This window comes from Talpa occidentalis, unplaced genomic scaffold, assembly GCF_014898055.3.
Source record: "Talpa occidentalis isolate TD23 unplaced genomic scaffold, MPIMG_talOcc4v2.1 talOcc4.13, whole genome shotgun sequence".
Taxonomy (NCBI): Eukaryota; Metazoa; Chordata; class Mammalia; order Eulipotyphla; family Talpidae; genus Talpa; species Talpa occidentalis.
The window spans coordinates 73740722-73755961 of record NW_023601322.1 but is presented as its reverse complement, the minus strand read 5'-3'; the positions used below and the strand labels follow the sequence as shown (position 1 = coordinate 73755961).

General features: G+C 52.2%; 2 protein-coding genes across 4 annotated transcripts in view; both read right to left on the bottom strand.

The window, feature by feature from the left end:
• The window catches only part of FSTL4 (follistatin like 4), a 672816-nt gene that overhangs the window by 74067 nt on the left and 583509 nt on the right, over positions 1–15240 (bottom strand). The window lies entirely within an intron of this gene.
• On the bottom strand, positions 11633–12163 carry LOC119243474 (60S ribosomal protein L21-like). Its single transcript, XM_037509334.2, has one exon. It carries the CDS (start codon positions 12146–12148, stop codon positions 11666–11668), a length of 483 nt encoding a protein of 160 aa, XP_037365231.1. The 5' UTR covers positions 12149–12163; the 3' UTR covers positions 11633–11665.

Genomic DNA, 15240 nt, shown 5'->3' with positions numbered 1-15240 from the left:
CGCCATGGGGATTTACGGCCGGGCAGCACTTAGACTTGTGGAAACGGTCCATTCTCCAGCTGGATTTCTGGAAGAGAGGCTGTGACTCACATCAAATGCTGAAAGGCTTGTGCAAGTCAAAACAGCTCAGGGAGCATAGGGGAAGCATCTGGGCTATGGATGAGTCCAGTCCAGCATCTGGGCTGCCAGAGCCCAGGGAGCCAGAAGTGGGGTGCCCTGCCCCATGCTCCTGGGCCTAATGATGTCTGAGCCTTGCTAGCTGCAGTCAAGGTCTGCTAGGTGAGCCGACGGGTGAGCCTTCAGGTTCCTCATCCACCTGGGGGCGCTTAAAGGTTGCACTGTCTGAAGGCTGGTGAATGAACTGGCTGACCTTTGAAGGTTTGTTTCTGTCTAAGGTTTCTCTGAACTTGGCTTTGGATTTCTGTTCAGCGGCCATGCGCTATCGTCTTTAATTTTTTGAAGTGTACTTCAGGCTAGAGAAATTATTAATCCTTGCCATTTTATACTTGATAACTGGCATTATGACTGATCATTCTTCAAGCAAATGGGAAGGGTCTAAAATATTTCCCTGCAATCATGGGCTTTTTGAAATTCTCAGGATTGATGAAAAGATTAATCAAACTCAGGCTATTCAAATGCCAAAATGGGATCAGGCTGGGAGGGAGTAGCCCATTGATGGGACTGCCTCACCCCTAGGATTCCCCCAAATTTGGAACTCAGGGTTTGCAGCAGCAGCCAACAGAGGTGTGAGCCAAGGACGTGGACTGGCCCTGGGTACCAGCATGTGCCAGGAGCCCTCGTTACTCTTCCCACTGTTGGGACTTTGGGGGTCCTGACAGGTGCAGAGTTGGGAACTGCGCTCTGTGACTTAGCTGGACACTTACGAGCTGCACCCTGCAGTGTATCTGCTCTCACCCCCTTGCCAGTGTGCATGCAGAGGGGAAGGGCAGGTGTGCTGCCCCCAGAGCAAGTAAGGACACTGGAACAGGAATGAGTGTCCCTGAGTAGTAAAGGTCACCCCTTTTATAAACACCCAAATGGCCCGACCCTGGATCCAGGAAGATGAACAAGATCTACAATAGGTGCTTCATCAGTGCTTGTTGGATGGATGGATGAAAAATGGAGAAAATGGAAATAAAGAAAGAGAGGAGCCAAGAGGCCAGGGGAGAGGGGACAATCATACGCAGGACAAATGGCACTCCTGGTGAAGGAGCCACAAGGGGAGAGATAAGCACCGAGTGATTGATGCAGACGCAGCTGGCATAATATTTTACAAACATTAAAGTGATGCATTTCTAGTTGCCTCTTAAATCACGTTCTGCTCGCTGCCCTCCCACCCCTGAGTCATGAGGCTTATTGCTCAGGGCAGGAGAAGGCACTAACCCTCAAGCTAGCAGGGTGTGGTGATTCAGAGGGGGTAGAGAGGGGGAGGCCGAGGGGGGAACTTGCTAAAATTGTTTTATTCCTACTGTGCTCTGCTGGCCCAAACCCAGAGCACCCCGAGTATAGAGGATATCCCTCGTCCTCATCTCGGGGCTCCCCTGGGCCCTGCAGCTCTGTAGAAGTAGAAAGGGGGATGGAGTGCTCCATCCCCCTCTCAGGGGAGTGTGGGGTGGTTAAGTGTGTGTCTTGAAAATCACAGAACTCTGACTGCAAGGCTGAGGCTACCAGAGGGGAGGGGAGCAGGTGAGGAGGAGGGGGCAGAGAGGGCCCCACAGGAATTTAGCACAGAGGCTGCAGCCCCTCACTTTCCCCATCCAGTAACTCTTAAAAAAAAAAAAAAACAACTCACATGCCAAAGCAAAGTGTCTCAAACCCTATCAGTTTGGACCCCAATCTCACACCTGGCACCGCCAGTTGTAAAAGCAAAACTTCTCCCGGCTCACTTCCCCAACAGGACGTTAAGGCCCAGTGGTCTCGGTAAACAAAATTGGTCAGAGCCTGTTCAGCATCCCGCCTGTGAGCCCTGCCCCCTCAAACTAAACAAGTATTTATAGCAGCAGCCTTGAGATCCGCCGCACGATTCTCCTCTGCATCTGCCCACACGCACTCTAGAGCGCCTCCTCTCACCTACGGTAAAGCTGCATTGCTAACCCACCTACGATTCCTGCACGAACTCTTCCTGCACAGAAGCCACGGATCTCTGGGGTCCCTGGGTGCCTCCAGCCCCATCACTTGGTGGAGGACTAGGGGCACCTTGGTTGTGGCAGAAGAGATGTGAACTCAGATACATGGTGTTGTATGCCCACGTTACCTCGGTACAAAGCAATACAAAGAAAAAAGTGCTTCTAGAAGCCAGGGGGCTCCAGGAGGAGGCTGAGCATCCCAAGGGCTGCTACCCCTCCCCACTTGGGGCCACCACACCTCAGACCACCCAGCTAGCCAGGGCCTGAGATGATCTGCCAGAGCCCCTCACCTCCCAGTGGTGTAGTGGGGGAGGGGGCCTAGAGGCTCCTGGCTGCCCTCCAACTTGTCTGTTAGGTGCTCTATATCTCTGTGCCTGAGGACTGCACGGCACTGCGAGACCCAGGCATGAGGGGAAGGGCTCCGGAACTTGGGGGTGTGTGGAGTGGAGTCAGCTGGGGGCTGCTGGAGGCTGAGCTGCAGGGGACATCGGACGCCCTCAGCCTGAGAGGCCAGACAAAGCGCGCAGGTGGGGCAGGCCTCAGTGTGAGTGCCTAAGACGGGGTGATGGGTAGAGGGCTCACAGCTGCAGCCTGAGGGGGTGGGCAGAGGCTGGCAGTGGGCTTCCTGCCACATTCAGAAACCAGCTTGGGGAGCAGCTGGGTAGAGGTGAAGACTTTTTCTTAGATTAGGACATTACTTACACTGACTGTTAAAAGAATCAGCTCTACTAAGCTTTACCATGGATTGAACATTTAGTCGCTTTTTTTCTCCCACTGGCTGATGGGGGGGCGTGTGGAGAATTCTGAATGTTACAAAAGGAACCTGCCAAGTGTGAGCTCTAGTGGGACTATAAGGAAGAGACCAGCTGGGCAGTCAGGAAGGGGCACTCGGGGGAGGCAGGACACCCCTGGGCCCTAGGGCATCCTCTCCTCAAGGAACATTATATCTCAGGGGGCAGCTGGTCCAAACACAGCGGCTCCTACACCTCAGGCTGATAGAGACCCTGGTGGCGAGGTGGGCACTGGGCTTTAACAAGCATCTAAGGGGTTCTGTGGTACCCAGGGGCCTGAGAACACTGCCTTAAAAGATGGCCGCTGGGGAGGTTCAGGGTGGACGCATGGGGGAGTGGAGGGTGGGAGGGTGGGGCAGTGTGACTGGCTGAAGAGCCCCAATTACCGTGCTAGCAGCCTGTACCCTAATTTGGAACATAAGACCTCTGTGAGACAGTGGATCCCCTTCTCTGTGTGGACCTACACACTTGCAGATTTCAAACAGTTTTAGCACAACGTCTGGAGACGCCTGTAGCCCAGGGCTAAAAACAAATGCACAAACACCCGAGTGGGGAGGCTGTGGGTGCTGGTTCCACTGCCTTCCGGAGCGCAGCCCTGATCACTTGTGAGTCTGGAGACGTGCATTTTGCGCAGGGAAGACTTACCCCGAATTAGAATGCACGACACCGCCACAACCATCATCATTCTGCTCCTGTCAGCTACACAAATATTAACCAAACTGCAAATATTTGGATCATTTAAAGTTTAATTAAATGAATGTTTTATTGGATTTAATTCATGTCAATATTCCCTAGCTCCTTTTAAAATTCTGAACAGATTAATGGCAACCGAACCTCTCCTTACTCCCAGTTATTTACTGTTCCGCAAGCCATCCCCTGCAGACCCACTTCCCTGCTAAGGGACCTCCTGGGGTGATTTCTCTGGCGATGAGCCATGAGGCAGCCTCACTGGCTGGGGCTCAAGCAAACCGGGCAGAGGCCAGACTGTGGCTCTGGACACCTGGCCTCTCGCCTGGCTGTGCTGGTATGTGGCCGGTGACCTTGGGTAGGTCCCTTCCTGTCCCCTGGCCTCCGTTGAGTGAAAGAGTAAGTGAAGGTTTGAGTTAAAAGAGGTGGGGGTGGGGTCACAGACTTTTGTGCTCTGCACCTCTGAGCCAATGGTTCTGAGTGCATGTCCCTGTGCTCAGAGTGGCTGGGGCAGTGAGGGGGCTGCACTGGGGCAGCCTGACAGCAGGCGAGAGTGTGTCTGTAGAAAGAGGCTGGTGTCCTCGGAAAGTGAGGGCTGGGCTGGGGGTCACAGCAGCTTCTCTGGCACTGCTGTCAGAGGTCTGCACACCTCCCCTCTCGCACTGGAAGGTTGTGTGGAGAGCAGCGGATTCCAGGAGCACGATTGTCAGAGTCAGATATTCCTGGAGCACGAGGAGGCGAGGTGTCCCTCTCAGGCTCCCTTGCTGGGCTGTTTGGCACAAAGGAGGTGGCTGGGCCAATGGCAGGCTCCAACTGTCACTCTCGGGACCCTTCTCGGCAGAGCACGAACACCCTTGGTTTTGGAGACACATGTGTCGGGGCAAACCCCAGCCCTCACCATCCTCCCTGCCCTCATGCTTGTTCTGCTCCATGGGGCTTGGAGAAAAGGGGTGCACAGGGCACTGACAGGCCCCGCACACACAGGCTAACAAAGCCCTTCCTGAAAACAGGAGGCCATAACATTGCAGTCCCTAGAGAGTTGGGTCTTAGTTCTCACTGCAGCTTTCCCTCCATCAGGCGCTATTTCTCACACCGACTTGAACTCGATGAGACACTCATAAACCCATCAGCACCCTCTCAACCCAGATCCCGGGGCTCCGCAGCCACAGAAATTAAATTTCTCAAATTTTTGTCAAGTTGGTGTTAGTTTGCTGATGTTAGAGAGGTACTAATGGAACACATTCCAACCTGGACATTTGCCATTTTTCAACGATGCTCTTGGTGAGAAGACCCTGTCAAAAGCTCAATCAACCTGCTCACATGTCAAGATTTCTGACGGCACCTGGAAGGCCAGGCCTGGGCTCAGGGGTCTGAGCGTGAGGTAGGGCGGTCTGCAGAGGGCACCCCGGCCAGGGTGGAACCTGTCTTGTGGCTGCAGCTCTTCTGGCGCCGTTGTCACCACTGCCCTGGCACAAACCCCTCAGGTGATCCCGAGCCACCCAGGGGGATGTGGCACAGTGTGACAAAGTCCATTGACCTGGTCTTGTTTCTGTTAAGTTGGTGAGAGGGACGCAAATTCAGGTAGAGTGTGTGTCCCCAGGGTCGCCTGACTAAATGGAGGGCTGATAATAGTCAACACCTCCTGGATCCAGTGACTTCACCTGGCACTTACAGGCTGGAGCTGCCTTGACTGTCCCTGGGGGAGCCATTTGGAGGTGCCCGGTCCTCTGCTTCCCTCCACCAGAGGCTGCCACTTGGCTCCTTTCAAACATCTTCTGAGACGTCGCAGTGGGAGGCTGGGAGGTCTCAGGGCCTTTCACTGGCATGAGTGTGTGTGAGCTCTGGGCAGGGCCCTTACAGGCGGCTCTGCGCCAGGGACACCTGCACATGTCCGAACCTCCTGTCTCTTTATGCATCACCTGATTCAATTTGGTGCCACTGTCACACTCCGTCTTGCTTCACATGGGGGATGGCAATAAACTTATTAGTTAATTACTGCAGTTTGTGGGTAATTTCCTTTTTCAATCAGCTTGGGTTGCTGGGTGTTGCTTTAACCATTACCACAGTGTAGTTATCCAGCTCTGCTCTCTGGTGGAAATAAACACCTTTGGAAGCCAATGAAGGTAGAAAACATATGTTTCATTTCTTCTGTATCCCCAGTGCCTGATACAATTCCCAGCCCACAGAAGGGACGTACGAAGTAGTTTTAAGCCAAGTGAACAATTAGGGTAGGGGCACTACCATTTACAAGTATTTACTGGGCACCTACTGTATACCAGGATACAGTGGGAATATTCTGGCAAGCAGAACAGGTCCAGTGCTATTAGCAGGGAACCTGGATTAGCAGGGAGGACAACGGTCAACTGCTGAGGAGCTTGGGCTCCTGAAGCCTGTCTGCAGGGCCGGGCAGGGGTCCTGGGCTCACACAGAGCCCGACTGCCCTGTCTTGGCAGAGCCGTACTCTTGTGCCCATTCTAGGCATGAGGGTGTTCCTGAGATGAACATTTTGGTCACTAAGCTGAGAGCAGACTGGCCTCCCGACACCAGCTGGCCTCTTCCTGAGCAGAATGTGAGGGCTGAGTTCCTTCCAGCAGAGTTTCTTCTGCCTGACTGCCTTCAAGCTGGGACTCAGGTCTTTTCTTGCCTTTGGGGCTTGAAAAGAAATATCATCTCTTCCTGGGTCTTGGATTTGCTGGTTTTTAGACAGGAACTGACATTATCGGCCCCTCTGGGTCTCCAGCTTGTCGACTGCAGATCTTGGGGCTCATAACTGTGTGAACCAATTCCTCATAACAAAGCTCCCTCTCCTCGGCTCTCTTCTCCCCCACGCCCTCCTCTCTGCTCCTCTCTCCCTGCATCCTATTGGTTCTGGTTCCCTGGAGAGCCTTGGCTAAGGCCTCATGACCCACCTATCTCCTCCCCTCCGTGGGGTCTTTGTGGTCACATGCATTTCGTGCGAGCACAGAACACAGCTTCCCAGGCACTGCTTGAGGAGAGCTGCCCGACCCTCTGAGACCAGTGAGGGCAAGAAATTGGCCTTTATTGCATTACTCTATTGAGAGTCTGGGGTTTCTGCACAAGCTGGTATTAGTTACCTACCACACCCCCTCAGAAGAGAAAGAAACACAAGTTAACATATTTCCATGGAGGAAATTTTAGTGAGAGGTGGAAGTGACTCAGACCAGAAGCCTCTGGGAGTCTCTGACCAGGGGAGATCCGGCTTCTAGTCCATCCCTGTAACCTTCTGTGAAGGGAGCGCACCCTTGCCACGGCAGCCGGTTCCACGACTTTCCCCAGGAGATAGTGCCCAAGGGAGGGGGTGTCACGGTGGGCTGGGAGAGACCACAGAAACAAATCATAAAGTATAATAAGCACGACGAATGCAAAGAGTAAGACACACCTTTAAGATGGGTGTGGAGTGGTGACGACTTCTCTGAGTGAGACAGGTTTAAGCAGAGAGCTGGAGGAGCAGAAGTAACCAGCCAGGCCAAGAGGTGCGGGAGGACACTTTAGCCTGAGAAAGCAGCTGGTACAAAGACCCTGAGGTAGGGAGGGGGCTTAGAAGAAGGCGGGTGTGGCTGAAGTAAGGGGAACAGGGCAGCTGTGTGTGGCTGGAAGGGCAGAACCAGGTGGAACAGCAGAGCCTGGGTTCCTTGAAAGAAGACTCAACGATTTTAATTTCAGGCAATGGAAAGTGATAAGAATAATTTTAAGTCAAAGAGGGATGCGATCTGACTTGCATACTAAAAGGATCACTCTGGCCCTTGTGAGTAGTGGCCCACTGCTGCAGAGAAGAGGCTGTGGAGAGACCACTTAGGGGTCGAGAGCGGCTCAGGTGAGAACCAAGTGGGAGCTGAGGAGATGGGGGAAGAGAGAGCGGCTGGCCTTGGACAGTTTGGATGAAGCAGCAAGGGAAGAAGGGGTGTCAGGAATCACTGACCCTCTTGCACAGTGGGGTGCTGTGTCCTGAGGTAAGGCAAGGTGGGAGGGAGATCTGCAGACCCGCACGGCCTTGCTGTACCATCTCTGTCTTGACAGATAACCCTCTAAACCTTCTCCAGGCATTTGATCTAAAATGCAGATTACCAACACATTCTAGGTCTCTTTGGAGAATAGAAGTTGAAGGTGACTTCTAAACAGCGGCATCCTTGTTATTGAAAGCCCTCAGTCTAAGATGAGCAACAGACACAAATCTGATTTTCAGGACACTCCCCCCGGGCTCCCCAGGGCTGCGGGGTATCCATCAGGCAGCCCAAGCAGCAGCCACCAGATGGGGAGCCCCGCCTGCTGCATTCAGACCCCACTTCCACCTGGCAGGTGGGCCGTGCCCTCTCTGAGAGGAGGTGGTGCTTCAGGTATGTAAATGTGAGAAGCCTTCCGTCTTGCAAGAACATGAATAAATATAACTTGTTTTCTGTTTAATTATCCAGTCTCTTGAGAATGCTAAGTCATGGCTGCGGTTTGTAAACAGGCATCAGCAGGCCTGATGGAGAACAGCTTATATCAGTGTATTTGTTTTTGTTTCAACTCCAATTTCCTGAGCTTGCCATGGCTTCGATGAACCTCTGGTGCTCCCAGGGCTCTTGAGCTCCTGCCAACATTCGTCTTTTAAGAAACCATAGGTCTCGTGGCCTCTGTCCCATTCCGGCCTGGCTCCCAAGGACGCTGCTCCACGACCTCTCAGTCATCATGATCTACCTTCAGACTGTCCTTCCTTTGGGGCATGCCCTGCATCTGGGTTTAGGGCCCATCTGAGGAGCTCCCATAACTCGGGTCACTATTTATTAACGTGGCTGGAGCTTGGACTCAGCCTAACTATTGGAAGCAGTGCTTACTCTGGGGGTGTGGGACCCAGACCCTCAGGCTTAAAATTTGGAGGAGCCCTGTCCCTCCCCAGCAGGTGATGCTATGGGCACAGCAGGGAAAAGGTGGTTGGGAGTTAGCAGGCCATGGGGGCAGGGGTAGAGGGTTTAGCTGGGATGTAGCCAGGAACCAGGCTGAGGGCCCCAAGGTGAACGTGAGACACTGGATTTTATCTCATGAGAGGTCATGGGAGGATTTTAAGCTGGAGACTAAAACAGTCTGATTTATACTGAGTTACATTTTTAAAGACCATCTGTGCACCCAGTGAGCCAGCTTCAGTTAGTTGCGTTAAGGGAAAACCCTGACTGGAAATGGGGCTGACAGGGAGGTCAACAGGGAAACGTTATTATACATAACAAAGGGGCCCTGCTGGGAGCTTTCTGGGAGGTTCATCCTGTGGTTCTAGGTGTTACCAAGCTGTCAGTCTCTCCTGACCTGCTGCCCTCAGCAGCTGGCCACTGCACATGGGAAGGCCTTGCAGGCAGGCCCTATGTTAGGGAGGGTGGAGAGTAGGAGAGATGTGAGAACAAGGACACCTGCCCAGAAGTTTCTCGCGACTTCCCCTCAGGTTTCATTTGCCATCTTTGTGTCACGTGCTCACCTGAGAGCAACTGCTGGCAAGAACCACCTTGACTGGCTTGGGGAGGTGGGGACAGGTGGGTCACTGGACTTTGTCAGAGAGGCAGCACTCTGGGGTCACGCAGAGGTGGATAGAGGGGCCACAGAGGAAGCGGGAAAGTTGTTAGGAGCCTGTGGGGCAGGTGTCAAGGGTGGCCACTGAGGAGAGGTGGACTGAGGAGGCACATTTACTGGAGGCAGGGCCGGTGGCTTTGCTGGCTGACTCAGTGGGGAAGTTAGGGAAAGCCTCAGGGTGAATACTGGGATTTGGGCCTGAAAAACTGGGTGGATGTGGGTTTCATTTACTGAAAGGCTAAGGGAGAAAGAGCAGACATGGAGGATAAATGGAAGTTCTATTTCCGTGGTAGGTGGACTGAAGGGTAGATGGTCTGGGCTTCAGGAGAGCGGTCCAGGCTAAGGACACCAGGATTCATCAACAACTGAATGATACTTAAAACAACCAGATCATTGAGAGTGTGTGAAGCAGGAGAGGTTGTGAGCACCGGGTGCTGGTACTCACCCCTGTGTAGAGGCGGGCGTGGGGTAGGAGAGTGGGGGGCTAGAGGGTGGAGTGGGGTGGGGTGTGGAGTCACGCAGAGTGTGAGCAGGAGCTTGGGACAGAGGGTTCCAGGACCCCATGTCTGGCACTGCCAAGGGCTCCAGTCAGGCTAGGACTGAGACTTGAGCCCAGCTATGGGAACAGGGAAGTAGGGAAGTCGCTTGGGATCTTGATATTGGGAACCTCTACTGTTTCCTTGGAGCATCAGGGAAAGAAGCTGTCTCTGGAATAGACTGGGAGAGAACAGGAGGAGAGAGGCACAGAGGAGGAGTTGTTGAGAAGAGTCTAGTGATGAAGGGGAGAGAGACCTGGGACGGTAGGTGGGAAGTCAAGGAAAGACTGGCTTGCAACCATATCACTTTAAAAAAGCAGCCAATGGGAATGATCAGATGCAGAGGGCACATTTTATGATGCAAAAAAGTGAGAAGGGGCAATTTTAGGAGAAAAGTCCCTGAGTGGGTGAGGGGGGAGTCCCTGGAGTGGGTAGCAGCCTGGCCTCTGATGGGGCAGAGATTCTGTGTTTCGTCACAGAAGGTGGCAGAGCCTGGGTGCAGATGGACACATGGGGAAATGCACGAGCTGGTGAGAGATGAGAGAAAACTATTTTGGGGTACTTTTGGTAGTTCTCAACCTGGGGCATTTTGCCCCTGCCCTGAAGACATTTGGTAACACCTGAGATATTTCTGGTTGTCACACTGGGGGAGGGGTTGTTTTCTACTGGTGTCTCATGGGTGCAGTCTGGCAATACTGCTAAGCATCCCACAATGCACAGAGTAGACCCTACAATTCTTTGTTAAGAATTATCTGTCCCTAAATGTCAACAGAGGCACCATTGGGAACCGTGGAATATGTTAATAGCCACAATTAGCAACACTAATGGGACTTGTGTGCCTCTGAAATAAACACTTATCCTTCTCCCTTTATCCGATGAAAGCAAACACCCTCCCTCTGCCCTTTCCCAGGCTGGCCTGCTTGCTCACGTGGCACAACACTGCCAGGACTAACCCCTGTCCTGGGGGTTAGTCTGTGGCGATGAGAAGGGGCTCACTGTCATCCCTCACCCTCATTCTACAAGGTCAAACCTTCGCCCTGAATTGGCCATTGTGCTTTCCGCAGACACTGGCTTGGGGGCAGGACTGGATGCAGGCAGGTGACTGGGGGAGGGGAAAGAGAGTGTCCCGGCACCATAGCAGCCGCATAGAAACCCACTCATTCGCCTTTGCTGAAACCTCTGTGCTGGGCAACATGCATGGAACCCAAAAATTGGGGTGTGAGAAATCTGTTTTCCTGGTATGGGATATTTATCTCTCTCTTTGTCTTGGTAGGTTCTTTAAATTATCTTTCACAGGGAACCCTATGATATATGCTTTGTCCAAGGACAGATCTCGGTAAGAAAAATGCCTCCGTTTCCTCTGCAAAGACTCCCCTGCCATCTGTCAGTTTGGAAATCTCCACATCTTGACCCACGGCAAATTGCTTCTCGCTGCACTGACGAGGCTCCCGCCTCGCGAGGCACATGCGGAGGCCGCGGGCTGGCGGAGTGAGCGCTCCATTTTAGGGATGGATGAGCCAAAATCTCATCCGCCTCTCCCCATCCTCGTAATCATGGCCACACCATGCCCGCACCCCTCTGAAGGTACTCCTCTCCCTCTCCACTCCACGGAGGCTCCCGGTCAGGACCGCATTATTGGTTGATGTGTCCACCGCTTCCCTGGAAATGTCTCCACCCTCCGGCCCTGGGGTGTCGGGGTGTCTCCTGCCACTGTCCCGGGAGGTGGCTCAGCTCCTGTGCCTGGCCTCTCCGGCTCCCGTTTCCAGCTCCCTCCCTCACCTTCCAGTCCACTTGGGCCAAACCAAACTCCTGGCCATTCTCCACGCGTCCAGGCCTCGCTCACCCAAACTGCTCATGTTGGCAACACCTCGTGGAGAGTTATGCAAACCTTTTTTAAATTTGAAAGTGTATTTTTAAATGCAATTTTTTTTTATAGTCCAGAGCTCTTTTATTTCTTTTTGCACACCTATCATGCCATGAATTCATAGGGAATAGGTTCTAGCAGCTCAGGCTCCTTCCCATTGGTTCTCACAAAGTGTGCTTCTCTAGGTGGAGCAGGCTGGCGCTTCAGCTGAACCCAAGTACCCTTCTCTTTGGCTTCCTTTTTCGTCTGATCATTTTCTTTCACACGTTTCAGGAAGCTATCTCGGCTCTTAGAGTGCTTAATGTGCTCAATACGAACATTAATTCTCTTTGCAAGAATCTTGCCCTTTACTTGCTTGTTTACAACAATGCCAACTGCATGCTGGGTAACATTATAGACTCTTCCGCTTTTGCCATGGTAACATTTGTGGGGCATTCCTTTTTGAACAGTGCCCATCCCCTTGATGTCAACAATATCACCTTTCTTATAGATTCGCATGTATGTGGCCAAAGGAACAACTCCATGTTTTCTAAAAGGCCTAGAGAACATATAGCGGGTCCCTCTTCGCTTTCCCTTTGTGTTAGTCATTTTGGCGACTTACTGGAAGATGGAGGTTCCTGCTTAAAGGCTTAAGTGCAATTTTTAAATTAAAAACCCCAATTTTCCATTTGGCCAAGGAAAGACTAGCAGCTTCCGCTATCACCACATCACGAAAGAAAGGGCCTAAGTCAGAAAGGCAACAATTTCAGGTTAAATGCGGGGCCAACAGGCAGCCACAGCGTCGATGTCTAGGAGGTCGCAACTCAACTAGGGGAAGCCGGTGCAAATCATGGAAGAAGCTTAGGCTGCACTCACATCTTGGGCCGAGGTAGACCTGCCTGCTGCTGAGGGAGAGACGGGTGTGGCCCCTGCCAGGGAGGGTGCCCTTTGAGAGATCTAGGGCAGGGGTGGACAGGGCCTAAGTCCTCAAAAATAGACACCAGTGATCTCAAGGGCAGTGGTGATAATAAGGGTCTGAAACATTATCTTCCACAATTTGACAAATGTGTCATCTGGTGGGTTGAATGCTGGAGACATGGCCTGCCGGGTATCATTCCCCACTCAGCAGGGTCTCAGGTGAGACCAGGTGACGCCAGGAGTCAGGCTTGCAGCTCAGCCTCCCCACAGGCCTGGTGACCCGGGATCTGAGGTCCTATCTCCATGGGAAGGATAAGAAAACCAAGGCGAGAGACTTAGGGGCAGGACCACACTGCTTTTTCCCTTCTGAGCACTCCATTTCAATAGGGCTGGAGGGAGAGGGGGCAGTTACAAATTCCTGAAAAATATCTGGATCTCTATCATCAAGCAGTTCACAAGGCAGAGAAAGAAATTTCAAAGTTCAACATGGTCCCCTGCATCCCACCCACCATGCATCAACCAGGTTGCGGGGGTCAGGGGAGGACTGGCACAGTCACCGCAAGCACTGGCACCACTGTCCCTAACAACAGGGGACAACTGATCTTGAGCTCATGCGTTTTGTTTGTGGGGGTGGTACTGAATGAGTGTGTGGTGACGACTGAACCGTCTCATGAGGTTGGCCCCTGCCGGGTCCCTGCTTCCCTGTCAGAGGGGGCACATGTACAGTCTGGTAGGAAGGCAGCGTGCTGACACATGATTTTGCAGCAGGAGGTCTGAAAGCCCCATGTGGGCACATGCTGGGGACTCAGCTGGATGTACTCCATAACCAGAACCTGCAGCAGAAACTGTGCTGTGTCTAGGCCCAGTTTCTCTTTATGTAAAAACAAAAACACTAATCAGAAGAGATACATGCATTCCCATGTTCACTGTAGCCCATTTATAATAGCTAAGTATGGAAACAACCTCAGTGCCAAGGACAGAGAAAAATGTGTGTGTGTGTGTGTGTGTGTGTGTGTGTGTGTGTGTGTAGAATGGAGTACTACTCAGCTATAAAAAAGGATGAACTCCTGCCATTTGCAGCAACCTAGATGGAACTGAAAAGGATAATGTTAAGTGAAATAAGTCAGAAGGACAAAAAAAAATACCAGCTGGTCTCACTTATATGTGGAATACAGAGAAACACAAAGTGTTAGTCAAAACCAAACCAATAACAAACCTTTAACATCTGACTGCAAAACTAAGGCAACCAGAGGGGGAAGTTCACAGGTTGGGGGTGGGGGAGAAGGAACCCAGTGGAACATGGTGGAGGATGGTGGGGGCACTGAGGGTGGGCAGGGGGTGAAAGTACACGTGTGTAGAGGTTTGAACCTATAAGTCCCAGAGCAGATACAAAGATGTAAACTTACTTTATCTCAATAAACATAATGTGACCAAAAAAATCCCAACAAGCTCAGATTCAGGTTTAGAGGCATCAGAAGTCTTTGGGATAAAACAATCACCTGTATCCTGGGATTCTTTATAAATACCACCACATACACGTCCCCTAGGACCAGGCCTGGAGACCCCAGTTTCACCCCCAGGAGCCCTGGTTTATACTGACATCTGGCTGCAGTGTCCCTATGAGGTGGTCCTTCCTGCCCACTATAATACCATCTGTGCCAAGTCGACCCTCCTCAGCCTTTCCCTGGACCATGAGGAACGAGAGGTTCTGAGCAAGGAGTTCACGCTGAGGAGCCAACAACAGCAGGTGCATTACTCCAGGCCCTAGTTCTGCCTATTTCTGATCTCTTGCCCCATACCTGTCTGCCCCCCCAGCCCTCATCTGCAGGAGTCTAGGATAACAGGAAGCCCCCATGTGCCATCAGCATCTCTGACACACTCACCCTGTTCCCCTGCAGATTGTGGGCTTGTCCATTTGTTCTTGTGAAGTGCTGTGAGTTATCGGCAGCCACAGACTCTGGTACATTTACCCACGGACTTCAGGAAAGAGGAGCTGTCTCTGAACTGAGACAGCCCTCCCTGGTTAAACCAACATGGCTGGGTTGAGAGAACATACAGTCATAAAAATCCACTCATGGGCCTCCCTGGTGGCACTGGGGTTAAGTCTCAGCACTATGAAGCTATCGCCAGCCACTGCAGCACGAGTTCGATCCCGGGCCAGGGAGATAACCCACATCGTATGGCAGACCACTCCTGTCTTGCCTGCTGCTCCCCTCAGCAGTGTATTTCAGTACATCTGCCTGTTCTGTTCCCCACTCTGTTTCTGGTGAATCCTCTCACCCACCCACCCCTGCACCTCTGGCCTGTACCCCAGTTCTTGTATGCATAAATAAATAAATAAAAAGAAATCTTAAAAAAATAAAAACAACAACAAACACCCCAAACCAGCTCAGTGGACTCAAATCCGATCTTAGCTCATATGCAGCAGTTTCTGAAAAATTTGGTTGGTCATAACTCAAGCTTTCAAGGGGCTTTGCTTTAGAAATCAAGATGCCCAGAGACAGCTGGGCTGGTAATCAGGTAACTGGACCATAAGAGCGTGTCACCCTTGAACAGGAGCTGGATTCACTCTGCCAGAGCTGTGTCTGCGGGCTGAGCTCCAAGGGCATCAGGCTGCAGTGCAGAAGACTTTGGTGGCTTTAGGCACATTGCTGGTCAAAGTGTGCCTTCCCACACCCTGTGGGGGAGCTTCATGCCCACACCCAGAGCTCCAACCGCCCTACTTTTAATGCTGTTGCTTCTTTTGGGTGAGGATTCTGATAAACCAGCAGTGGCAGGTGGTT